This window comes from Corvus kubaryi, unplaced genomic scaffold (assembly GCF_017639235.1).
Source record: "Corvus kubaryi isolate FWS band 111438036 unplaced genomic scaffold, C.kubaryi_AGA036_p1.0 65246, whole genome shotgun sequence".
Taxonomy (NCBI): domain Eukaryota; kingdom Metazoa; phylum Chordata; class Aves; order Passeriformes; family Corvidae; genus Corvus; species Corvus kubaryi.
This window is the reverse complement of record NW_024581865.1, coordinates 30616-55739: the sequence shown is the minus strand read 5'-3', so window position 1 is coordinate 55739 and position 25124 is coordinate 30616. Positions and strand designations below refer to the sequence as shown.

The 25124-nt window shown below is 57.5% G+C and overlaps 1 protein-coding gene and 1 long non-coding RNA gene across 5 annotated transcripts; one reads left to right on the top strand and one right to left on the bottom strand.

Annotated features, from left to right (window-relative positions):
* Nucleotides 1–5976: 5976 nt before the first annotated feature.
* On the top strand, nt 5977–24624 carry LOC121673149 (arylsulfatase G-like). 2 transcript variants are annotated; one of them, XM_042046229.1, is made up of 11 exons: nt 5977–7575; nt 7887–8074; nt 8891–8938; nt 9018–9129; nt 9400–9540; nt 12004–12194; nt 12786–12866; nt 15761–15869; nt 20055–20175; nt 23670–23760; nt 24050–24624. In XM_042046229.1, the coding sequence occupies exons 1-11, from the start codon at nt 7373–7375 to the stop codon at nt 24376–24378; spliced, it is 1614 nt and encodes a 537-aa protein (XP_041902163.1). In that variant the 5' UTR covers nt 5977–7372; the 3' UTR covers nt 24379–24624. The 2 variants fall into 2 exon arrangements, with proteins under 2 accessions (XP_041902163.1, XP_041902164.1); XM_042046230.1 differs by having other exon boundaries at nt 5978–7575; nt 9403–9540.
* LOC121673150 lies at nt 21751–24959 on the bottom strand. 3 transcript variants are annotated; one of them, XR_006019146.1, is made up of 4 exons: nt 24619–24959; nt 23443–23821; nt 22319–22785; nt 21751–22224 (listed from the first exon to the last, which is right to left on the bottom strand). It is a non-coding gene; the product is annotated as an uncharacterized LOC121673150 (long non-coding RNA). The 3 variants fall into 3 exon arrangements; XR_006019147.1 differs by having other exon boundaries at nt 22319–23537; nt 23625–23821; XR_006019145.1 differs by having other exon boundaries at nt 22319–23821.
* Between the last annotated feature and the right edge of the window lie 165 nt (nt 24960–25124).

Genomic DNA, 25124 nt, shown 5'->3' with positions numbered 1-25124 from the left:
CATCCCCGGGCTGGGCTCGCAGCGGTGGGGTGCGGGGAGCACATGCCGGAGCCCCCCCCCCGGTGCTGCTTCTGGGGGTGGCACAATGTGTTTGTCCCCTCCGAGCTTTGGGTGCTGCGCGTGGTGCCGTTTTAGGGGAAATATGCCTCCTGCTTGTGTTTTTCAGGACAAAACATCTCCTTTAGTTGCATTTCTAAGGAAAAACATCTCTCTGGGTTGCATTTTTAGGGGAAACCATCTCCTTTAGCTGCATCTTTAGGGAACACCATGTCCTTTTGTTGCAACTTTAGGGGAAAACACGTCCCTTGGTTGCATTTTGAGGGTAAATATTTTCCTTGCTTGAATTTTTAGGGGGAACCATCTCTCTTGGTTGTTTTTTTTAGGGGAAAACATCACTCTTAGTTGCATTTTTTTTTTCCTTAGGGAAAAGCCTATCCCTTAGTTGTATTTTTATGGAAAACATCTCTTTTAGTTGCATTCCTAGGGAAAAACATCTCCCTCAGTTAAATTTTTAGGGGGAACCATCTCTGTTAGTTGCATTTTTAGGGGAAACATCTTGGCTGTAATTTTTTGGGAAACTATCTCCTTTAGTTGGATTTTTGGGAAAAGCGTGCCTTTTTGTTGCATTTTTAGGGAAAACATCTCCCTTAGTTGCATTTCTAGGGAAAAACATCTCCCTCCGTTGCATTTTTTTAGGGAAAAACATCTCCCTTGGTTGAATTCTAAGAGGAAAACATTCCCTTTAGTTGCATATTTTTAGGGAAAAACATGTCCCTTGGTTGAATTCTAAGAGGAAAGCATTCCCCTTAGTTGCAATTTAGGAGAAACCAACTTCCTTAGTTGCATTTTTAAGGGAAAACATGTCCCTTATGTAGGAAGCTTAAAAAGTAGGGATTTATGAGTCAAACAAAGCAGGAGAGACCGACTCACCACCTACAGGGATGGGCAGGGAGGGAGCAGGGGTTCAGTCATCCTAAAATTACAGAACATTCCGAACTGGAAGGGACCTACAGGGATCATCGAGTCCAACTCCTGGCCCTGCACGGACACCCCAAAAATCCCACACTGTGCGTCCCTGAGAGCATTGTCCAAACTCTCTTGGAGCTCTGGCAGCCTCAGCTCACTGCTGCTGCTGCATCCTGCTCCTGCTCTCCGTGTGCTGGCACAGATGGATGCTGCCAGGAGGACTTGGAGTCTTGCACCATTCATTGTGACTTGTGGGCCAGTGACTTTTACCTGCAGGGAGCAGCAGAGGGGTCAGAGTGGGTGGGTGACCACACCTCTCCTCACCTGCCCTCCTGGGATCTGCCCCCTGTGCTGGCCCAGGACCCCAGCACAGTGTTCTGGGTTAATGCGGAACCTGCTGATCCTGGTTCATACCCCTGGAAAAAGCACCCAGGTTGAAATGTTCCTGCACTGTAAGGGCTGCTGTGTTTGGTTTGGCCAGAGTCCCTTCTGCTGCTTTTCCCTTCCTTTGTCCCGGTGGGGCAACACAGCCAAGGGCAGGAGGTAGCTGGGACAAAATTCTGCAAATTCCCCAAAATGAGGCAAGTTGTCAGTTGCTTTGCTCAGGAACTTTGGGAAAGCTGCTGCTGGTTTCTCTTGGCAATGCTGGTCTAACAGCCACTGCCTCCAACAAGTGCTGGTGCTCTCAGGGAGGTTTCAGCAGCTTCACTCCTCACAGTCCCATCCTAAACAAGCTGAAATCCATCAGAAATCCATCAGAAATCTGGGTACTCAGCTATGGAACTGTGCCCTGTGTGTCCTTGAGAGCCTCAATCTCCCTGTCTCACAGGAAACCCCTTCCTCCGAGGGAACCTTTGAGGTGGTTGCCCTTTATCCATGCCCTGCCTTTCAGGGGTACAGATAAAGGGTGATCATCGCTCTGGCCTCGCAGAGCCAATATCCCGTTATACAGGCTTTTCCTTGGGAACGGGTCACCCTCCCCGTGCTGAAATTCTTCCTGGCAGAGACAGTGCAAGTGGTTGTGGGACAACAAAAGAGGTTTGTGCCTCCAGGGGAGAAATAAGAATGCAAATATCTCTGGCATGAAAAACCCAAAGCGATTTGCTCCTTGGTATTTCTTGTCAGTCCTTTCCGTCTGTCTCTGCCTCACCTTCCCATTCCTTTCCTTTGGGCTTTCCAAGAGCAATAAGGCTTTGGGGAGCGATGGGGGCTGGAGGGGCCCTGTGGGGGGACAGGGATGGTGGCTGCAGCCTCTCCAACCCAGGGCTTCCCAGTCCCCCTGTGAAATCCTTTTCCCCCCATACTGTTTGCTCCCTTTGGGGGGATTTCCCTGCTGCTTGGCTTGGCTGTGCCTTCCCGGGATTCTTTTCCCCGGCACATCCACTGGGTCCATCCCGTGCCTGGCAGCGCTCGCACCAGGACGTGCCTCTTCATCATCCCGGGAACGCCAGCAGCCCGGGAGCATGGCTGGTGTTTGAGGGCTCTGTAATCCACGGGGAAGCAGAGCAGGCGTCCTGTCTGTGGGCATAAATCAGCCGGGAGCTGGAGAACGGGGCGGGCTGGGAAGAGCAGGGGAGCGCGGGCCCCTGCGCTGAGCCGGATGGCTCAGGGACTTCCAGTTCATTTATTCTGCTGGGGTTTGCCCAGCCCTGCTCAGCATGTGAAATGTTTTCTCTGAAAGACCCAGCAGTGAGTTGGGTGAAAAACATTCTCCTGTCCCAGGAGCTGGCAGAAATCCTGGTAAATCTGCAGAAGTATGTTTTTGTCGGTGCTGCTTATTCTGTGAGGGGAACTAGTATAAACTCTTCCAGCAGAAAACCTTTTTCCTGGAATGAAATCCTGACTCGGTTCAGAGCATTGTCAGGACGGTTGTGCTGGGAATGGAGCTCTGCTGGTAAACATGTCAGCACTGGGGAGGCCCAACGGGGCAGACAGAGCTCCTGCCCCCTCTGCCCCACGGGCAGACCCCTCACCGGGTACCAGCTGCCCTTCCCTGCCCAAATCAAAATCTCTGCAAGCTTGAATTGCAAACAAAACATAGATTTATTTTTCTGCCCACTAAAGCCTGTCTGCCCCGCCATCCACTCCCTCCAGGCTGTGGTTGGACATCCTCCAGTGGGGTCAGCACCAGGAACCTCACCATGGGGACGTGTCCCATCCCACTGTGGGGTCAGCAGAGCCTGAGCCATCACTTCTGCTTGCCTGCCTCAGTTTCCCTGACTTTTCCAGCTGGTAAGAGGAGAGACACTGGGAGCTCCTGGTGTGGTCCTGGATAACAGCGGTTTGAATTTCTCATCCCTTGCTGTGTCCTTATCTCTCTGCTCCTCGTGGCCAGGATGGGGATCCTGCTGGGGCTTTCAGGAGGGCCACCAGGGTGGGTTTGGGCTGGAGATCAGAGCTGGGACACCCTGGGTGGGTTATGAGCCCTGGGAGCTGGCAGGGGATAGCTCGGCACAGCTGGGTGTGCTTAAAGGGTTGCTGGTTTTTCTGGGCTCCAGCCACTGCTTTGCATTTTTCAGGTGTGAAAATGTGAAAGAATGTGAAAAATGTTAAAATGATCATGCTGGCCCCAAGATTCGTGAACTTTCTGTTTAATGTGTAATAAATACATGACAGCTACTGCCAGCGCTGTGCAGGTGACCCCTCTGTGGTGGCACTGCCAGCAGTGACATCCCAGAGAGGCATCTCCCCTCCTCTGCTCAGGGGCCAGCCCTGGGGTGTCCTGCTTGGAGAGGCTTTGGGGCTTTTGTAAACTGGTTTATCTGGTTTGGACTTCTCTGGGTTCCTGTGAAACTCCTTGCCTGGCTTGCAAAAGGCAGGTTATTTATTTGTTTAATCCTCCCCTGGTACAAGGTGCGTGCTGTGACGCCCAGGTGCGCCGTGTCCAGTCGAGAAGCACGCTGCCAATGCCGATTATCCGGAGGCCTTGGATCCCGGGAGTGATTCCTCCCAGGTAGCTCATCCAGCTGCAGCCACCTGTGCAGTATTTCCTGCTTGGCACAAGGTGAGGTGCCGCAATGTTCCTGCCACAGGCAGCCTGGGGAATCTGTTCTGAGTCATTTTTATTTTTGCAAAAATAGCTAAAAGTTGGTCGGTCAGCTCTGGGTGGGTCTGGCTGTAGCAGAGCTGGAGGGGAGCAGAGAGGCTGCAGGTCCTGGTGCAGTGGTGAGCAGGGGCTGGGATTTATCCCAGGGAGGCTCCCACCTCCTCCAGGGAGATGTGCACAGCATTGGGTGGGGGCACAGCCAGCACAGCCCGGACTCACCTGGGAATTTGGTCTGAAAAGGGTCAGAGAGGGCTCAGAGTGCAGTGGAGTGGATGCCAAGCGATGGCCTCACGCTCTGCCGGGGTTTGGATGTGGTCTGGATGTGGATGTTCCACGGGCCCTGTTCCGACTCGCCTTCAAATGGCCTCTGAGCATCAGGGATCAAGAAGTTTTGTTTGATGCTAATGAATGAATTTGCATTATAAATAAAAGCCCTGGATGACTTTCCCTGTAATTTAGGGAGGAGAGAGTGTCCTTTGAAAACTGTGTGGATTGTTTTTGTTAGCTGTGTCATCCTGGCATCCCTCCGCAAAGCAAATGGAAGGGACAGAGGTTTGTGGGTTGTTAGGCTCTTTTGAGGTTTGCTGGGTTTTTCCGTGTGGCTGCAGGTGCAGTTGGGGGGGGGTCCCTGGGGGACGCTGTGGGGTGCAGGGCCACCCCTCAGGAGTGGGACAGGGTCTGGGATGGTGCTGCCTGGACGATGTTTGGAGAGGCTGGGATTTGGCACAGAGACCACGCTCAGCCTGGGAGGGGCCCAGGAGCTGCTGGATGCCAGCGGAGGTGCCGGAGGGCAGGATTCAGTGGCGAGTCTTCCCAGGAAGCCTGAACACCAACTGCCTTAGGGGCTCAGCTCAACTTTGGTGCTTCATTTTCTGCCAGACCCCAGTTTTAGCACAGGGTGATATCCTGCTCCATTGCCCTGTGGAGAGTCCCGAACAGGGGACTGGGATGGGGCTGGGATGGGGCTGAGGTCTCCCTGACCATGCTGTTCCTATGAAGTTGGTGGCTCAATTCTGTGCTGTCCTCGGCCCAGCTGGGCTCAGCCCCTGAGGAGGGGGTGTTGGACCCTAGCAGAGCTGCTCCTTTCAAGTTCCTGTCCATGAAGAAATCCAAGAAAATTACAAAGGAATTTTTGTTTTGAAAATAAAGGCAACTTAGCTGCCCTCAAACATGTCCAGAGACCTAATCTCAATGATTGGAGCTGTGGGGATGCAGAAGGGTGCTGAACAGGACCTGAGCTCATGGGCTTTGTTGGGGCAGGGCTGAGCAGCCTCTCCCAGAGCTGAGCCCCCCCTCCCACAGCTCAGCCCCACGACCCAGCGCATCCCACCCCCGTCAGCTGATGTACCGAGAGCCTCCAGGCTTTATAAATTAACACTCTGAGCTATGAATTATGAATGGAGCCACATCTCTGATCACTGCAATGCTCTGCTGACAGCCCAGGAGCTGCTGATCCAAGTGACAGCCCAAAGCTTTAAAAGATGTGAACAGCAAAAGCTGGGAATAATTTACTTTGCAAGCTACAAACCTCTTGGCCTACAGATGGGGCTCATCGTATTCCCTCTCCTGCCTCCTCCTGTCCTGTTCTTCTCTTTTGTTTCCCAGTATTGCCTTCTCTGCTCTCCCTCTTGGTTTGTCTTAAGGGATCTTGTCCTGCTTGGCTGTGTTGACCATCCCATGGGAGCTGCATCCTTCACGGCACGTTCCTGCCCCAAGGTTGTGGTACCAACTGGGGACAGCTGGGTCCTGGCCATCCGCAACCCAGGCACAGATCCCCACAGCATCCCCACAGCCAGGGCAGAGCTCCTGGTGTAGGACCCAGCGGGATTTTGGCAGATCTCTGCAGCTTCATCTCCCTTTGGCCATAACTTTGTGTTCAAGACATTGTATTCCACAGCTCCATCTGCTCTGTGGAGCTCTGCCACAGCTCCGTCTCTGCCATTGGTCTCTGGGGGGGTCTGTCCTTGAACCTTTCCATCTCTGGAGGCCAAATCCTGCCCTAAGCAGCTGGATGTGCTTAATCCTGGGTATTCCTGGGGTTTTTTGCCTTCTGGGTTTGTATGGATTCCTGCCTCCTCACCTCTGGGAGCAGCTCCCTCTGGCAGCCGGGCTGTGCTGCCTGCTCTGGCAGCCGTGGGGCAGCGGGAGCACAACTAAATTTAGGCAATGAGCTTCCGACACTTGTCAGTTGTCACAAATGAGGGCAGGGCCCTGCATGTCCCCCTTGTGGTGCTGTGCCCCCTGCTGCACTTAGGAGACAGCCCTTGGCAAGCGGGAGGGAGCACGGGATGGCAGGAGGACAGGGTGGCAGGAGCACAGGATGGCAGGAACATGGGATGGAAGGAACATGGGATGGCAGGAACATGGGATGGAAGGAACATGGGATGGCAGGAGCACGAGATGGCAGGAACATGGGATGGCAGGAACATGGGATGGCAGGAACATGGGGTGGCAGGAGCACGAGATGGCAGGAACATGGGATGGCAGGAGCATGGGATGGCAGGAGCACGAGATGGCAGGAACACGGGATGGCAGGAGCATGGGATGGCAGGAACACGGGATGGCAGGAGCATGGGATGGCAGGAGCACGAGATGGCAGGAACATGGGATGGCAGGAGCATGGGATGGCAGGAGCATGGGAAACTATCCCAGCCTGAGCAGTGGGTGAAGGGAAGGGGTGCTCCGTATTCCCAGTCCTTTCCAGTTGAGCCGTTGTGAACCACGCAGCAGAACAACTGCAAAGCAAAACCTTGGTGTCTGGAGAAGGTGCTTTGCCCCGGGCTGGGGCACAGGAGCACTCCCTGACTCTGTTTCTTCCCTTGCACAGGGGATGCTGTAAGGAGGTGAAGGATGGACTGACAGAGCCCCAGCAGTTTCTTCTCCACCAGAAGGCTGAGGGGCTCAGTCTGCAGGGAAGGAGCCGTTTTTGGACACAAACATCCTCTGGCTGCGGTGAGGGGAGAGCAGCCACCGCCGCGGATCAAACCCACTCCTGGAGGGGAAAATGCCGCTTCAGTTTGGTGTCTAATTAGATATTTACCAGGAAGGAAGGAAAGATATAAATAGGGTGACAGTGACTTCAAAGGGTGTTTTTTGACTTCTAAGAATAACACCTTTGCTGGCGCCAGTTTCGGGAATATCAGCTGTGCCTGGGTGTGAAAGACGGAGGAGGTGTCGCAGCTCGGTCGGCAGCCAAGGGAGCAAACCCAGACCCCCGGCCCCCCGGCCCTGCCCCACCAGCTGAGGAAGGGACCGAGCCCGTGGAAGGCTCAGCTGCATCCACAGGGACACAGCAGAGGGAGTTTGGGGAAGACAAAGCCGCTGGTGCTGCAGCGCGGGTGGGAGGGGACGTGTGGCACCATGGGGACCCTGTCCCTGTCCCCATGGGCGGTGCTGGGCCTTGCCCTGGCGCTGGTGGGACTCTGGGCTCCCTGTGTGGTGAGCATGCAGCCCAACTTCATCGTCATCCTGGCAGATGATGTGGGTTGGGGGGATCTGGGTGCCAACTGGGCAGAGACAAAGGAGACCCCGCATTTGGATCAGTTGGCTGCCGAAGGAACAAGGTAATGACTATCCCCCTTCCCTGCCCTCTCCAAGCATCCCTGGTTACTCTGTCCTGCAGCACAGGGGAATTCAGCCCTGTGGGACTGGCAGGCAAAGGGATTTCATTGGTGTGGGTTTGGGTGCATGGGGAGGGCAGCCAGAGCCTGGTACCTTGGGGAGCAGATCCATCCATCCCTGCCGGAACCTTCATCTCCCACTCCCTGTCCTCATCCCCAGAGCAAAAGGGGGAGTGTGCAGGGCAGCAGGGAGGGCCAGGGCAGTGTTAGAGCACACAGGGTCTTGTGAGTTGAAGGGTCTTTTCATTTTGCAGGTTTGTGGATTTCCACTCAGCTGCGTCCACGTGCTCCCCGTCCCGTGCCTCGCTGCTCACGGGGCGCCTGGGTGTGCGCAATGGGGTCACGCACAACTTCGCCATCACCTCGCTCGGGGGCCTCCCCCTCAACGAGACCACCCTGGCCGAGGTCCTGCGGGAGGCTGGGTACAGCACAGGAGCTATAGGTAATGCCCAGAGTGCCAGGGGGCAGCTGGGGAGGTGGCAGGGGGTGACAAAGATGCCCTGGCAGAGGAGGGGCTGCAGGTACTTGGGTGAAATGCTGGCAATGAAAGGAAAATCTGAAGGACCACGTGAGGGAGATTTCACACATCCCCCTTGGATTTTGCAATGCCAAGCTTAAAATCTTCCTTTTCAACGGCACTGCCGGAAACCCAGACTTCTCCATTTAATCTCTAATTGCTTTACCTCACGAGGAATGTGCTGGGTGTTCCCGAGCAAACAGGACTGTGCTCGGCGGCTCTGCCATCCTGCATCCCACACCACAGGCAGTGCCGCTCGCCCCGTGGCTTTGGGCACCCTCCTGTCACTGTGGGTCCCCCTCAGCCAGCACAAACCCTTTGCACCTGCAGCTCCTGCTGTTGTGCTGGCAGAAAATCCCTCTGTTCCTCCATTCCCCCCCAGTTTTTGCAGTTCTCCCTCTTGGTTTGGTGTGTTCGGTGGGAGCAAGCGCGTGCCGGGGGTCAGAGGATGAAGCTGGATGCTAGGGAGGGGTTGGGAAACCGTCTGCTCAGAACACAAACACATGAAAGAGCCTTTTAAGGCTGGAAACGGTCGCTTTGCACAGGCATGAGATACCTTATGCATTTTTTTGGGGTTTTCTGCAAAAATAGATGGCATTCTGGAACCGCGGCCAGCACAAACAAGGAGCCTTTCTTGTAGCTTGATTAAAGCCCCCAGCACTGTGGGCACCTCGTGGGTGAGGGCTGGCGGTGGCCAGAGCTGTGTCACCTCTGAAATGATGTTCTGTGGCTTCCCCGCAGGCAAGTGGCACCTGGGACACCACGGCCGCCATCACCCCAACTCCCGCGGTAAGGGCTGTGCCAGCGGGGACGGGCCAAGGGCCCTGTGGTCACCTTGACCCCGCTGACCCCCTCGCTTGCCTCTCAGGCTTTGACTACTACTTTGGGATCCCCTACAGCCATGACATGGGCTGCACAGACACCCCTGGCTACAACCTGCCGCCCTGCCCGCCCTGCCCGCGGCATGGCACCGGTGCCAGGTATGGGGCACGCGGGTTCCAGTGCTGTCACGGGGAGGTGGGTGTTTGCAGCAGTGTCCCCAGCCCTGAGGGCTGCCCTTGGCTGTGGTTACCTCCCCTCATGCTCTGTGCACCCAGTTTTCCCCTGCGGGGTGAGGGCTGGGAGCATCCCGTGCCATGGGGACATTGGCAGCGCTCCCTTTCTTGTCCCCTCCTCGGCTTTCTGGAAGCCAGGAGAACAGCCAGGCTCCATGCCTGCTCCGGTGACAAGCCTGGGGTGGCTGTTCCCAGCAGGGAGGCGAGGAAGGACTGTTACACAGAGGTTGCCCTGCCTCTGTTCGAGAACGTCACCATCATCCAGCAGCCCGTGGAGCTCGGCAGCCTGGCCACGCGCTACGCGGACGAGGCGTCGCGGTTCATCCAGCGGGCCAGGTGAGGGCCACCCCCTGCCCCCTGTCTGTCCCCATGGCTGGGAGAGCTCCTGGGTCACTGCAGGACTCCCCCGCACCAGGGGAGATGGGTGTTGTGCTGTCGTTCGGATTTGGGGTGTCCATGGCTTGGCTTCCTGCTGGAGGAGGCGGCACTGAGGCTGTCCTGGTGTCCTCTAAAAGGGGGCGTGTGTTTTTAAAACCACCAGTTTTGAGGAAGGTCAAAGCCTTTGAGTGAGGCTGTGCCTCCTTCCTGGGCGGAACGTGCATGATGTCAAGGCTGGTGGGGATGGGAGGGAGGCAAACGCTGCCATCCGTCTGTCCATCCCTGCATCCCTGTGGAGGAGCTGGCAGGGGGGTGGTGGAGATGCCTCCATGGGTGTGAAGTGCTGGCAGGGGCATGTGAGCAGGTGCTGAATGGTGCCCAGGGTGGGGTGTTTGAACACGCCCCAGGTGTGAGATTGGACCCATTTTGAGGATAAAGCACTCCGAGATCCCTGGGCTTCAGGATGTGCCTCCCCCAGCCCCACAGACCAGGAGGTGCCCGGGTGTGTTTGTCCCCGAGGAGCAGAGTGGCTCCTCCGAATGATGCCCCCGAGCCCTGCTGACGGGTTGTGTAATTTTAGTCCCCATTATTGGCGGATTACGAGCTGTGACTTTGCAAAATGCCTCCCTGCAGAGTGAGGAGAGGAAGCGCTGCCGGGCAGCCCTGTCTGAGCCCGTCCCCTGCCTGCATTCCGGGATAACGCAGGCCCGGGGAAGGGGGGTTCTCGGGGTAAGGTTTGTGTAACAGAGCTGAATGAAGGGCTGGGCAGGGAGCAGCCTGTGGGGAAATGGCTCTCTATAAACCTGGGTGCCGTTTTGTTGCACAATACCTGTAGTTTATCCCTTATTGGCCATGGGGTGGCTTGGCCACGTTTGGGATGCTGAGGATACCCAGGCTCTGGGCTGTGGGGCAGCAGCAACCCTTTCTCCTACCAAACCTGCAGCCCTCTGAGCTGCCAAGATGCTCTTTGGCTGTGAAGCCAAGTGTGTAAGCTCTGGGTTAATAGGACAAAACCTTTAAACTCCCAGAAGTGTTTTGAGGTTATCTGCATTCATGGAGAACAGGATTAAGCAGGTGCCTGCCTTTTCTCCCCTTCCCTTTGATGGCTTATTCCAGTTTTCCCCTGGCTGACTCATTCATTACAGGGCAACAAAAGAACACTGGATTTGCCACCTCGGTGTTTTTTTAACCAGTCAAGGTTGAGCAATTTGTGACAGTGAGATGTGGCACTGCTAGAGCACAAGTGACCATGGGAGCAAAAGTCAGGGACTCCTGTCTTCAGTTATTGATTAAACGTTTGCTGGATCTTCAGGACAATTCCGAGGTGTCCGTGTGGCAGATGACAGGGATGTTCAGCTGAGCATCACAGCCATCCATGAGTCCATCTGGATACTGGAGTGGTGCTCCTGAGTGGGATGCGAGCCAGGGGAAGAGGCTTTCCCTGCTCCGGCGTCTCTGGCATCCCATGGGAAGAGGTCTCACAGTAGCAGTTTGCAAGGGGCACAGGAGCTCTCCTGAATCCCCGCGTCCTGCAGGGATGGGCAGGGTGCCAGGGGGACACAGCCCTCCACGGGGCTCCGGTGTCATGAAGGGGATGCAGCAGCTCCGGGCAGGATGGGGTTTACTCATTTTCCATCCAGGTGGGTGACGGGCAGAGGAAGGAAGTGCTGAAACGCACGTTGGAAGGGCCCCGAGAGCTTCCAGGAGGTAGCCGGGGGAGGCCGGAGCCGGGCGCGTGCGCGGGCAGGGACACGTCCCCGGGATCCGGCCCCTCCCCGCCACTGGTCATCCCACCCTTCCCCTCCGAGGTCCCTGAGGAAGAGCAGGCCTCGTTGGAGCAGATAAATATAGCTGTAAACAAGCAAACAGGACGTGTCCTGTGATGATTTAGGAGCGAGCAGGCAGCGGGGCAGTGCATGGCAGCAAACATGCCGCGCTGCCTCTGCGGGGCTGAGTGGCACTGCCAAGGCCGTGCCCAGGGTGGTGTGGGCATCCTGCTGTCCCCATCCTCTGCCCACATCACCAGCTGGGCAGGGGGACAAAGGGCCAAAATGGGCCCCCTGAGAGAGGGGAGGGAGGTGTGGGTGTGTGCACCAGTGTGGGGTGTTTGGCCACTAGAGATGGAGGAAGGGGCAAGTCCATCCCAAGTGGGACGACAGCTGACAACAAGGGGACAATGGGGAGAGGTTTAAGTAGGAGCAGGGGAGGCTCAGCTCAGCCAAGCTTCCTCCCTGTGAGGGCGGTGGGTGCCTGGAGAATTTGCAGCTGGGTGATGCACGTGGGGTGTTTTCCCCCAAGGAGCTGCAGGGGCAGAAAGGCCACTGGTTTATGTCCCCAGGCTCAGCAGTGCCACCACCCCAGTGACCTTCTGCCACTGCCATCCCCTGAAGGCTGAACACTGTCCCTCTGTCCCCTGCGCAGTGACAGCGGACGCCCCTACTTCCTCTACGTGGCCCTGGCCCATATGCACGTCCCGCTGACCCCCCCGCTGCCCCCCGCTCCGGGTAGGGGCATCTACGGAGCCTCCCTGAGAGAGATGGATGCGCTGGTGGGACGGATAAAGGAGGTCGCTGACAGCCACGGGAAGGGCAACACGCTCCTGTGGTTTGCAGGTACAGAAGGAAAACTGGGGCTGGGGGTGACGCTGGGGACTGCACCTTGGGGTGGGGCAGGACCTGTGTTTGTCCCCTGCCCTCAATGCTCCCATTGCTCTGTGGATGGGGAGCAGTCCCAGCTGGGGACGGGGGTCCTGGGCTGCTGTGGCCACTCAGCTGGGTGCCCACCCTGCCACCCCCCTCAGCTGCGGGGCTGAAGTGGTGGGGCCGTGACTCATTAAACCACAAATCCTCGCTCATTAAGAAGCCCAAATCCGCTCTCTGTCACTGAGCAGCCTCCCTAATGAGGATGTCTTGCTCCTGATGACAGGAACTGCTCACTCGGCCTCTCATTAACACCCCAAGCTGGTGGCACCGTGCCCCCCCTGTCCTGACCTGGCGGCACTCCAGCCTCTCGCCCTGCACTCAGCCCCTGCAAACAAACTTAAAAACCAAAATCCATCAACCAGCTGCTCTTGCTCGTGTGGGGAGGCATCACAGGAGTGGCAAGGAGGGATGGATGGGTCACTTCTCCTTGCCTACCCCCCACGGTGGAGGTGTCCCCTCTGGTCTTGGTGTCTCTCATGGGGACATTTCTTTCTCTCGAAGGTGACAATGGCCCCTGGGCACAGAAGTGTGAGCTGGCAGGACGCCTGGGGCCGTTCGTGGGTGCCTGGCAGAGGCAGCGAGGTAACGTGGCAGCGTGGGGGGGTCCCAGTCCCCGGGGGCACGGGGGGGCTGCTCCACAAAGCCCTTCACTGCCCATCGAGGGGATGTGGGCAGCATTCCACCCCAAGCCTTTCCCTGGCTGCTGCCCTGGGCTTGAACACGCCAGAACACATTTTTAATTTCAAACAGTCAAGTTTCCCCCAAAACTGCTGCAGGGGGTGGGCTGGGGTCCCCGTTAGCCCGGAGCTTGAGGTGAGTGATGATTTGAAGATGGGATGTTGCCATCTGCCCCGTCAGGGTCTCACAGCCCCCATCCCGCCCTGAGCAGAGCACCCACCACCCTCCCCATGCCCCGGGACTTTGCTTTTCTTTCTCTCCACCGTTTTGTTGGGTTTTTTTTGTTGAGGTTTTTTTTCACTCTTTCCTCCTTTTCCGGCCAAGCCATCTGCTTGGTGGGTTTATTTCGGCCGAGGCGGCCAGAAACATTCATGAGTCAGGCGTTTCCCACTTCTGCTTGTATTACGCGGAGTTAACGTGCCAGGCTCGGCTGCCCCTGCCCGGGGTCAGCAGCGAGGGGCTTCCTCCTCCGCTTCCTGACGCCCCGGCCGTGGGACCGCGGCCGCTCCCCTGGGCAAACTGCGCTGGCTCCGTCCCATTCCCAGAGCCTTTCCTTCGCCTGGCCCCGGCATGGAATCGTAACCTTAATTTTCTAGTAAACAAACCCCGCTGACGGCCCCGGGTTGTTGCTCTTGAGCAACCCACGGTCACAAGCCCGAGCAGATGGTACAGAGACTGCGGCGTTCGGGAACAGGCGAGGAAAACACGGCCCCTTCCCAGCCCCTCCTGCCTGCGGTGGAGGCTGGGGAGGAGGTCGGGCTGGCAGAGCGCTCCGAGCTGGCTGCAAACACTGGCGGCGAGGGTGACTTCGGAAATCCCTCGGCCGGTGGCTGCACGGATGTTTGGAGAGCCGGCCCGGGCTGCTGCCGGCTGGGCTGGCACTGCCCGCACCGCCCGGGGCTGCCGGGGTGGGATGCTCGGCCCTCCCAGCCCCGGGGATTGTTCCCCGGCAGGGAAAGCCCCCAGGAGTGGGAGGGCAGGGCAGGACGGACTGCTCCCGGCTCTACATGTTTCTATGTGTTTCTATGTGTTTCTATGTGTTTCTGTAAGTTTCCTGTAGCTCCGTGTTTCGTTTTAAGGTCCAACCCAAATTCCAGGGATGTTTTCCACTCATTTCAGGTGGTCACTGGAGTTGGGAGAGAGCAGCGTATCCGTATGTGCTCCCCGTTCCTCTGTGCTTCCCACAGCCCGCAGCCCACCCCAAAAACTCGTCTCCCACCTTGGGGCCAAGAGTCCAGCAACAGGGGGATACTGGGAGAGAGAGAGACATTTTGGGGATATGATGCTGGGCATATTTTGAGGCAGGTTGGGGAAGTTCCAGACCTGGTGTCCCTGTGCTGAAGACCTGCTGTGTGTGTGGTGGGACCAAGGTTTTCATCCCGCCACGGGAATGCACAGTTCAGCTTTCCTGGAAAGCCTGGAAAGTCCCCACAGCAGCAGGGCTGCATCATCCCCACTCTGGAGAAAATTCCCTGGTTGGGTTTGGGTGTTTCAGCCCTGTTTACTTCCCAAAGTGTTAATGTGACCTCATTCCCAGGCTGCTCTGACCTGACCAGCCAGAGGTACCGGGGTGGCTTGGTCAGGAAATGTCCCTCTGATGTCCTTCCAGAGACCCTGACCATGCATGGAAAAACCCTGGAAATGCACCCAGGAGGATGAGTTTTTTCATATTGTGCAGAGAAGGGGATTCATATTAATTGCTGTAATTGCTGTGATTTCCTGGGGTGTCTGAGGGCAGGGGGAAACACCAAAGTTTGGGTGGGCAATGGGAGAGATCGGGGATGTGCTTGGTCCATGCCAGCGTCAGAAACCTTTTCCCTGGGCTAGTCCTTGTGGCACCTGTGCCACACGTGTCCTTGTGGGCACGGCAGCATAGTCTGGGAGCATGGATCAGCCCGAGGCATCAGGCAGTGACTCCTGGAGAAGCCGGGCCGGGCTGGGGACGGCGCGGGGACTCTGTTGGCTGTGCCCGGAGGAAATGGCTCGGGGCAAGTGCCGTTGCCATGCGCACGCTGAAAGGCAGCGCACAAAGGCTGCTCCTGGGAAGTTTGCTCGGTGAATCGCGTTGGGATTTTCTCTTTGCCCCATTCCCAGCTCCTTCTCCCTTCAGCTGCCTGGGGCCCTTTGGGCTGCAGCCAAGGCAGAGGCTCTCCAACACCCTTCCAGCCGTTTTGATGCTTGGTGTTCCCATTTCGGGGCTCAGCACCCCAATTTTGGTGCTCAGCACCCCAGTCCCAGTGCTCAGCACTCCAGGCAGAGGAAGGGACTGGGCAGATCCCTGTACATCTCAAATCCAAGGGCAGAGCAGGCGTGCACTGGGTGCTGTCAGGGAAACGATGGATCAGGTTCATTAACTGGCAGCAGGGTTATTAGCAGGATGGTATTTTTAATGAGGCAGGTTTCCAGCAGGCCGGGGCGGGGGTGGGGGGGCTGTTGGTGCTGAGCCCTGCAGAGGACAGAAGCCCCTGGAATAAATTCCTACATTTCCTGCCTGCTCCATTCTCTCACCTGGCATCAAAAGTGGCTGAAAATGCGATGGCTCTGGCAGCCGCTGCATTTCTCATCACTCACTGGAGCAGAGAAACACAAACCAGTGCCCAGCTGAGACCCCTTTCTTTTCCCTTTCCCTCTGAAAAACTCCTGTAGCTCTTCTTCCTTCCCTGGCCCAGCGAAACCATTCTCCTTTGGGGTAATTTACACCATCTCTGCTCTGCACAGTTCCTTTCCCGGGGAAACTCCGGGGTCAGGAGGTTTTCCAGTAGCAGCAGGATGCCCAGCGCTGCCCTGTTCTCCTGCAGGTGGGAGCTCAGCCAAGCAGACAACCTGGGAAGGAGGGCACAGGGTGCCAGCCCTGGTGTACTGGCCTGGCCGTGTCCCTGCCAGGAGGACGAGCCACGCTCTGCTCAGGTAAGAGCCCCTCGGAGAGCGGGGTGGCCCCATTGGGAAGGACCCCTGTCCCTGCACTGTGACCCAGGTCATCACCTGGATTTTGGCAGCAGCAGCTGCCTGCGCTGGTTCTTCCCTGCCTTGTGCCAGACTGTACTTTTGTCCTCTCCCAAGACTTAATGCTTCAGCAGAGAGGAGCTGAAAGGGTTTTTTTGAGGCTGGAGGGTTGGCGCTTGCAGCCACTGGGCTCCCTGTGCTCCTGGCCGCGGTGGCCAAGGGCCTCCCGATAATTAAAAGATGACGATGTTCTCTCTCCCCACCAAGGAGCAGGCTCAGGCTTTGTGGTCTGTGAATGGCTTTATGTGGAGGAGGGTGCGGTTGTGGGCAGGGCTGGCCGGAGAGATGGATCTGGCATCCCCTGCAGGATGCGGCCGGGCCGGGATCCGGCGGCAGCGAGGGCGAGGGCTGCTGCCCCCCGCCCGTCCTCACTGGGGAGGGCGGCAGGGAGGGTCTGTATTGCCCCTCTCCATGCAGCACTTGCACCCCTCCACGTGGAACTGCACCTCTCCTGACAGCCCTCCCTGGCAGAGGGCGTGGGGCACAGCCTGTGCTGGCTCAGGGCGGGGGGAATGTCCCCTTTCATCCCTGGGGTGGTGGGGCTGGAGGGTTGTTGGGCATTGGGATGCTCCGTCCCCTTTCATCCCTGAAGCACACAGGGTGATGGGGCTGGAGAGGTGTTTGGTGTTGGGAAAGAATGTCCCAGCTGCTGGAATCGAGTCCTGACTGGTGGGCCCTGGGGCAGCGTTGGGTGTTTCTAAGGTCCGTGAGATAAGCTGGAGACACTCATTCGTTCCACAGCCCGAGGGCAGCTCTGGGAGCTGGATTTTTGCAGGCAGGGGAAGGTTTGAGCCATAAGCTGAGTCACTGGTGTCTGGCGGAGGGGATGGGGTGCACGTAGCACCCCATGGTTTTGCCTCCAAATCCTTGCCTGCCGTGGGACGTGGGGCAGAGCTGCCAGACCCTGCCCACTCGGGCAGCTGGGGCAGCATATGCAGGGTCAGTGCCCGTCCCCATCCCCCTGTGCCACCAGCCTTTCCCTGCAGCCTTGCCTCCAAGCCCAGGAATTCTGATTATCTAATCACAGACCTTATCTCCTGCATTTCCCAGCTCCAGTCTGACAGGTTAGACAGCTGGAAATCTAGAAATCCAGCAGAGGCACGTGCAGCACTCCAGGTGCTTGGAAAGTGACTGGAGCTCCCCAGGAGTCACAGAGCAGCTGGTGTCCCCCACGGCAGAGCCTGGCACTGCCACAGGGCCATGCCCAGCTTTGCAGGGTGATGCCCTGGCATCAGGACAGGGCACCCCCTCTTTGGGAGGCAGCACAGAGCCAGCCTGGGGGGCGTGAGCAATGGGTCATGCTCAGGAAAGTGTCACCACTGCGATCCCAGCCATGGCCCGAGGTGAGACAGGGAATGTGGAGGGACACCGAGGGACAGGGAGGTGCTCACAGGACAGGTGGCTTTTCTCTATGCCTCTGTCACCCTCGGGGACAGCCCCCAAAGATGAACATGTGCAACAGGGACATTGAAATCCCCCCAGTTGAAGGGGAAGACCGAGAGGCTGGGGAGGGAATGAAATGTGTGTGCGGGAGAGGCTGGGGAGCCCTGTGCACACGCAGAAGGACCTCAGCCTGGTGGGATCCCCGGGAAGAGCCAGGGCTGGGCAGGGAAAGGCCTTACCCATCTGCACGGATCTCCTCTTCCCCTGGGGTTATGGAAACACCTGGCTCGGGCAGGGAGGCTGCTGGGACTGCCCAGGACCTCGTGGCTCCGTGTCCTGCCTGGCCAGGGAGTGCAGGGGTGAGCGAGGGTGAGCGTGCCCAGGGGCCGGGGAGCTGCAGCCAGCAGAGAAACGCTGATGCCTCACCACAGACCAGCACCTGCACGCCGGGCTCTGCACAAAACTGCCTTGTCTGCTTTTCTTAATTATAGTTAATTGCCAGAGCCACCCACTGTGCTTCTGCCCTTCCCTGCCCCAACCCGAAGTAGGACACGGAAGAAGTAGGTCAGGAAGGTGGTGAAGGAGGAGATTGCACCATCCTGGCTGTGCCAGCGGCGTGGGGCTGGGCAGGTTGGCTGAGCTGCTGGGGTGTGGGGAGAGCTGCTGCAGCTGCCTGCACCCTGCCATCGACAGGCAGGGCAGGGTTTCCCTGCCACGTCATGCCTGGGATGCCGGGATGCCCAGCACTATGGCAGGGCAGTGCTCCCGCCAAGTCCTGCCCGGGTGTGGGGATGCCCACTGTCTCACAGGAAGGGAGCTGCTGTCCTTGGGCACTGCCAGGCCCTTTTCCCTCGATGTTCAGGCAGCAGCAGGATGGCTGAGTGTTGATGTTGGATGTGTTGAATCTTTCTTGGCAGGGCAGGGGTTGGCAGTGGGGCTTTCCCTCAAGCATGTCTTTCCCAGCTTGGCTCCCAGGATGTGCCCGCTGGCTTCCACCAAAATCCTATTTTTCATGTCTTTTCCATGGGTTACACCTGCCCATGGCTGGGGGAATCTTCAGCCACCTCTGCCCTCAATCATGTTGTCCTCCCACCCTGGTGATGCTTTCCAGAGGTCCCATCCACTGGTCAGGGCTGCTTGGGAGCATCCACATGCATTGAGGTGGGAGCTGGATTGGGGAGGTGCTGGGCACCCCTGGGACCAGGGACAGGCTGCCCAGGTGAGCTGCTGTTTTGGGGGACCTGCTGTGCCCCCAGCGAGGTGCTGCAGGGACTGCAGTGGAGAGCCAGGATGTTTTTGGGCACCTCCCGGCCGGCCTGGCCGGGGGGGGCCGTCTCGGTGAGCGCCGGCCGGGGCTGCCTCGCAGCAGTGTTTGTTCTTATTTGTTCTGTCTCTTAGCAGCTGAATTAAAACTCGTTCAATGGGAGAGCTGGGGGCTGTTAAACCCAGGGCTCTTTCCTCTCTCTGCTCACGCAGCTGCCATCACACACTGGGCAGGAGACACGCGGGGGCAGGGTCATAGTGGTGGCAGAGCCATGGTGACCAGGTCACAGTGCCAGGACCACGGCAGCACCCCGGTGACCCCAGTTCCTGGTGCTTTTGCTTCCTGTACCAATTTCCTTGCTCCAGCCAAGCCCTCAGAGCTGCTGGCACGGGAGTTTTGTAGCCAGAGGGGTGAGGGTTGAGTCCCCGTTGGCAGCACTGCAGCTGTCACCTCCTGTGCCACAGCCTCGTCCCCGAGGGCAGCGCTGCGATGTGTCACTTGGCCACGCTGATGTCCCGCTGTCCCCTGGGGCCATGGGACACCCTGGTTGTGGGTGGTTCCTTTTAGAGATGTGGGGTCACCTTGTGACTACATCTGTGAGGGAGGGATGCTGTTGGTGGCACCAGGGGGACAGATACTTGTGCCCCACAGGATGTGGAGGGTGTGGACTGGATGTGGGGGCTGCGAGCAGGATGTTCCCATCCCACTGGAGTCGAGTCTGGACCCCTCTGGGACACAGGGCCAGCAGAGAGGGAGCCTGTGCCCAGGCTGTGAAGGGCTGGGAGCAGGGCTGGGTGATCCCCATCCCACCCCTCCTGCAGCCCCTTCACACCACACGGATGTGCCAGGTGGGGACAGGCAGCAGGTGGGAAAGTGGGGACTGTCCCTCTCTGCATCCTCACGGAGCCGGCGGGACTTTGGGCCACCTGCCCCTTCCCCGTGTCCCTCTGCTCCGGGAAGGACTGGGGTGAGTCCCAGGTGCTCTGCTGTGGCTGAGGCCCTGCACAGGCTGGAAAGGCTGAGTGGGTCTGTGGGACACGGAGCAGCTCCACTCTCCTGTTCTATCCTGGCTCGTGCTGCGCCCTGCAGCAGCCACACCGCATTTCCTGGGGTGCCAGGAGCTGCTGGCACCAGCCTGAAAACCCCTGTGCTGGCACTTGGTGCAGACGGTGACTGACCTGCTGCCTTCCCGTGCCCAGGGGGTTCAGGAGGGCGGGAGGGGCTGTGGGTGCAGGGTTTGCCAGGCACATCCTGACTGAACCCGAGCAGCTGGCTGGGGGTGTGAGGGGTGTGAAGCCAGGGCTTGCCAGGAACAGGGCTGGGTTCAGCCTTTTCGGCTGTTGGGAGCTCCTCTTGTGAGGGATGTGGGGCACAGGTGAGGTTGGGGGGACCCTCCATGGATTCTCACTCCTTGCTCTGATGACAGTCCCCTCTTTCCCCAGTGTCCTGGACATCTTCCCCACGCTGGTGGCCCTGGCTGGGGCAGCGCTGCCCCCAAACAGGCGCTTTGATGGCTTGGATGTGTCCCCAGTTCTCTTTGGCTGCTCGGATGTAGGGCACAAGGTAAGGCAGAGCCACTCCCCTGTGACAGCCCCTCCTGACAGCAGGAGCCTGAGCTAAAACAGGTGAGTGGGGGTGGAAAAAGGCTCAGACTGGTGATGTGCAGATCCACAGGAGCGTCAGCCCCTGGCCTGGAGGAGGAGAAGGACAGCTGGAGACGGCCGGGTGCTGTACCAGGCTGGGCTTGGGATATCGGGGTAGAAGGGCTCTGGGCTAATGAAGATGGTTTTGTGCTTCGTTCACAAATCTGGGATTAGAAGTGGAAGTGCCTGTGCCTGCAGCTTGACACCTTCCTGTGTGCCTCAGAGCTGTGTCTGTGATCCCAGGGACTCCAGCCCAGAGATGCTCAGGCTTGTGGCAGCCTGCAGTGCCCAGCACAGCATCTTTCTCATCCCAAAAGGTACATCAAAAGGGGGAGATTCCAGGGGCTCCAACCTGGTTATACCCATTTATTTACCATACCAGATCAAGGTGTAACAAACGCCTTCTCCTCCCAGCTCTGGGGCGACAGTGTTCCAACGGGACAGCCCACCCCATATCCTGCAGCTCTGTCATACAACCCGCTGCTGGCAGCTCCTTTAACCCCAAAACCCACAGTTTGCAGGACAAGCAGGATGGCCACACGGTTGTCTCAGAGTTGCACGAGATTTTTGCAGAACCAAAAGAATTTTAAAAAGGCGGCTTTAATAGCAGTCCCATGGATAAATCCTGAATTTGCTTTTAAAGTACACCCTCCTGCAAGCACCGTGAGCCAGCTCCCAGCGGGATCTTGGATTTGCTTTCTGTGTCCATCAGGGGTTTGGTATTTGCTTTGTATTTATGGAACCCTCTGCTGAACCGGGAGATGGAGCAGGGAAGAGGATGGGATGTGTCCAGCGGGCTCCACTCTGCTCCTTGGGATTAACCCTGCTCTGCACGGGCAACGCTGGGAGCAGGGCACTGGGGGGCTGCTGGCAGCAATGGTTTGCTGGGAATGATGGTTTTCTGGGAGCAATGGCGTGCTGAGAGTGGTGTTTTTTTGGGAGTGATGGTTTGCAGGCAGCCATGGTTTGCTGGGAGCGATAGTTTGCTGGGTGTCAGGGTGCAGCCATTCCTGTGTGGAATTCCCCCCAGGGGGTGGGATCGCACTGCCGTGGGATGGGGTGACCTGGGAGGGGACACACAGCCCCGTGGGGTGGTCGGGAGCAGGCGTGTCCCCGCTCCCTCCCCCTCCTGGCTTCCCCCCTCTCACCCCCTGCTCGCGAGTGGCCGATAGTGACCCCTGTGCAGGGTTTCTCTTGACACAAATCCTCCTGAAAGCAGCTCTCTCGCTCACTCCAAAGCCCAATTTCCACACATTCCTAATTGGGGTGGCTGGAGCTCCCAGCGTGGGCTGCCCGGGTGACATTGTCCCAGTGTCCCAGCCTGTGCTCGGCACTGGCACAGCCAGGAACGGGGCTGGGGTGACACCGAGGTCCTGCTGAGAGCGAGGGCTGTTGTCAGGAAAAATAAACCACGTCCTCCAAGGAGCACCGAGAGTACCAGGGGCAGTAAATCCCTCTGTCCGTCAGCTGAATGTGAATAGCCCAGAGCACCAAGTTCAAGCAATGAATTTTCAGGGGAGAAAAGGCTTTTTTCCCTCCCTTCTCTATCTTTTATTTATTAAAATAATAGTCATGGATTAATGGAAGAGTTCCAGACCTGGGAATGTTTCTTGATTCAAAACAAGCTCCTTAATTATGCAGTAAATTATAACATATTTTCTAAATGTGGGGTTTTAAGAGGTTTAGGAACATGGTTGTTGGTAGGAAGGGAGGTTTGAGTGCCCTTGGCAGCAGCCCAGCTGTGCTGTTTAAAGGTGTAGGCAAAGCTTTAAGGCTGGAGACAGATGAATTGGTTCAGTTCCTGGTCCCTTGGCTTCACAGGGCCTTGAATATTTGCTGATTCTTCCTTTGGAGCTCTTTTATCCTGCCTGAGGAGTGTCAGCAGAAGGGGACTCTGCAGCAGGCTTCCTCCTTGCACCAGGCTCACCCTGCACCACTTCTTCCTCTTTACACCCTTCTTATTTCTCCCCTAAAACATAAAGATCCAACCAAATTCCAAAAGAATTTACCTTGCAATGGAGGGCAATAAAGGAAAGTGAGAGGATTTGGAAATCACCCCCTACCGTGAATCCTGGCATTTCTTGGATGAGGTTCCAACCAGTCCCGTGAGGCAGTGGCTACATCTGGACCAGGCAGTGTGGGATGGACACCTCTGGGTGCCTGGGATCCCGGGAGTGCTCTGCCAGGCAGTGTGGGATGGACATCTTGGGGTGCCCAGGGTGCCTGGGATGCTCCCTGAGGGGCAGGGCTCCGTGCCGGGCACCTGCTCAGGCACTGCTGCGCTCATCAGCTGCGAGTGCTGTTACTAAACTTGGCACTGCAGCTGCCTACAACTCCAGCAGATGTTTCTAATTCTTAGCACAGTGGAAATTTCTTGAATCACTTTTAACTCAAATTCCCGGGGAGGAAACCTCAAGTGACTCATCCCTCAGTGAAGGCTTTGGCTCCACGGCAGATATTATCAGAGAGAGGAGCCGCTGGAGTGTCCAGCTCACTTGTCTCCTCGCTCCCCAGTGCCAGAGCAGCTGTCCTGTGTGGATCAAGTGTCCTAAATACCAAAAGTGAGAGATTCGACCCACCCTTCCCTCCTTCCCTTGCTCCTCAACCCATTCCCTGGCTGTTGTCAGGGAAGGGAGCCCTTGCACAGCGGGGTGAGTCAGACGGACAGGAGGGATGTGGGAGCGATGTTCCAGCACCTCACCTTCCCCTCTGCCTCGCATGAGCTCACCCGCAGCTCGTGGCTGTGCTGGCTCCCGGCCGGTGCTCAGCTCCCTTGGATGTCCCCACTGCTGGCGGAGCTGTGAGCACCCAGGGAGGTGCTGAGTGACACAGAGCACCTGAGACCACCCTGGCTCCCAAATATTACACAGGCATTTAGTGATTAGGGCAAGGGGGAATGGTTTTGGAGTAAAAGGGGGAGATTTAGATTGGATGTTAGGAAGAAATTCTGAATTTTAAGAGTGGGGAGGCTCTGGCACAGGTTATCCCAAGAAGCTATGGCTGCCCCATCCCTGGAAGTGTCCAAGGCCAAGTTGGACAGCCTGGGACAGTGGAAGGTGTCCCTGCCATGGCAGAGGGTGGAATGGGATGGGCTTTGAGAGCGTTCCAACCCAAACCATTCTGGGATTTTATGATAATCTGCCCTGCTCTGCTGGAAGCCCCCCCACCTTTGTGATCACTTTCTTACCATAGAATCAGGAGGAATTCAGAGGCTCCTGCCAGGCCAGGAAGGTCCAAGGGAGATGCTGGTGTTTCCTGGGGCCCTTTTGCCATCATTCCACCCTTCAGCAATCACAGATCTGTTGGTTGCTCAGAGTCCAAGGCCTGAATGGTGTCTGTGAATGGGTGCAGGGGTGGGATGTGGCTCACCTGGGGAGGGAGTGGATCTCATGGAACATTCTGTCCTTCCTGCAGGTTCTTCTCCACCCCAACAGCGGTGCAGCTGGGAAGGTTGGCGAGATCGAGGCACTGCGGCTGGCTCAGTACAAGGTGTTCTACACCACAGGTACTGTGTCCCTACCAGAGGTAGTAAAGTCTGGGAAAGAACCTCTGGAATTCTTAGATCCCTGCAGGTACAGACGAAAACCCCACAGGTTAATTCAAGCAAGAGCAGACCCAAGGATGTGCTGACCCGTGTCTGCAGGATGGTGCTGCAGCCTGGGGTTGGCCTCAGGAACGCTCTTGGAATAAGAGCTGGGATGGGGTGGGGATGGGCCGTCCTGGGGGGGTGAGGAGTACAGAGGTGATCCCTGGACCCCTGTGACCCCAGGGGTTTTCTCCCATTTCCTCCCTAGGAGGGGCCATGGCCTGTGACGGCAGCACTGGGCCGGCAGTGCAGCACCAACCACCCCTCATCTTCAACCTGGACCGTGACATCCAGGAGCAGGAGCCTCTGGATGTGGCATCCAGAGAGTACCAGGCAGTGCTGCCTGCCATCAGCAGGGCTTATGCCCAAGCTCTGCAGGACATTGCAGCAGACAATGTCTCGGTTGCAGATTATTCCCAGGATCCGGCTGCAATTCCCTGCTGCAACGTGCAGCACGTGGGCTGCCGGTGCCGCGGGGCTCACGGAGCCACACTGGATCCCCACGTGGAAAAGAGAACACCACGGCTTTGTCTGTAAGCAAATAATTGCTCAGGCTGCTCCTTTCCTGAGTCTGGTGTCTGTGAACTCCAGGCCGGAGGTTGGCCATGGGGAGGGATGGAGGCTGCGGTTTCCTCTGCTCCGTGCTGGGAAGGGGGAGGTGAGTTGGATGTGGGACTGGGGGAGCACACAGAGGGTTCCCTTTGGACCCTGGGCATGTGGAAGGCTTTTTGTAGGGCTCTTTATCTGGGAAAGAGACAGTTCTTGGATTAAAAGTACCTTCTGTGAGAGCTGGCTTTGGGAGAGGATTCCTCTGGGAAATTTCCTTGCCTTTCCCCTAAGAAGAGACCTTACAGGAGCAGCTGGTGGGAGCACAAGGCAGGGGAGGACAGGGCACAGCCTCTGAGCAATCAGCGCTTCTGGGGCAGAGACTCTGAAGTTTGGTGGCTGCAGAGAGAAAATTCCTGGTTGGCACAAGGGGAGTGCTCTGGGAACGGAGCACCTGCCCCACCAGCTGCCTGCTGAGGTTCATTAGCGGGGTCATGGCAAGACCCAGCTCTCTGTGGAAGGAAGGAAGGAAGGAAGGAAGGAAGGAAGGAAGGAAGGAAGGAAGGAAGGAAGGAAGGGAGGAAAGAAGGGAGGAAGGAAGGGAGGAAAGAAGGGAGGAAAGAAGGGAGGGAGGGAGGGGGTCCCGGGCTGTCCCTGAGGGCTGCCATCTGTGTGGGAAGGATGCTGGACTCGTGGTGCCACAGTGGGGTTCAGGGGCTGTGCTGTGCCATTCCAGG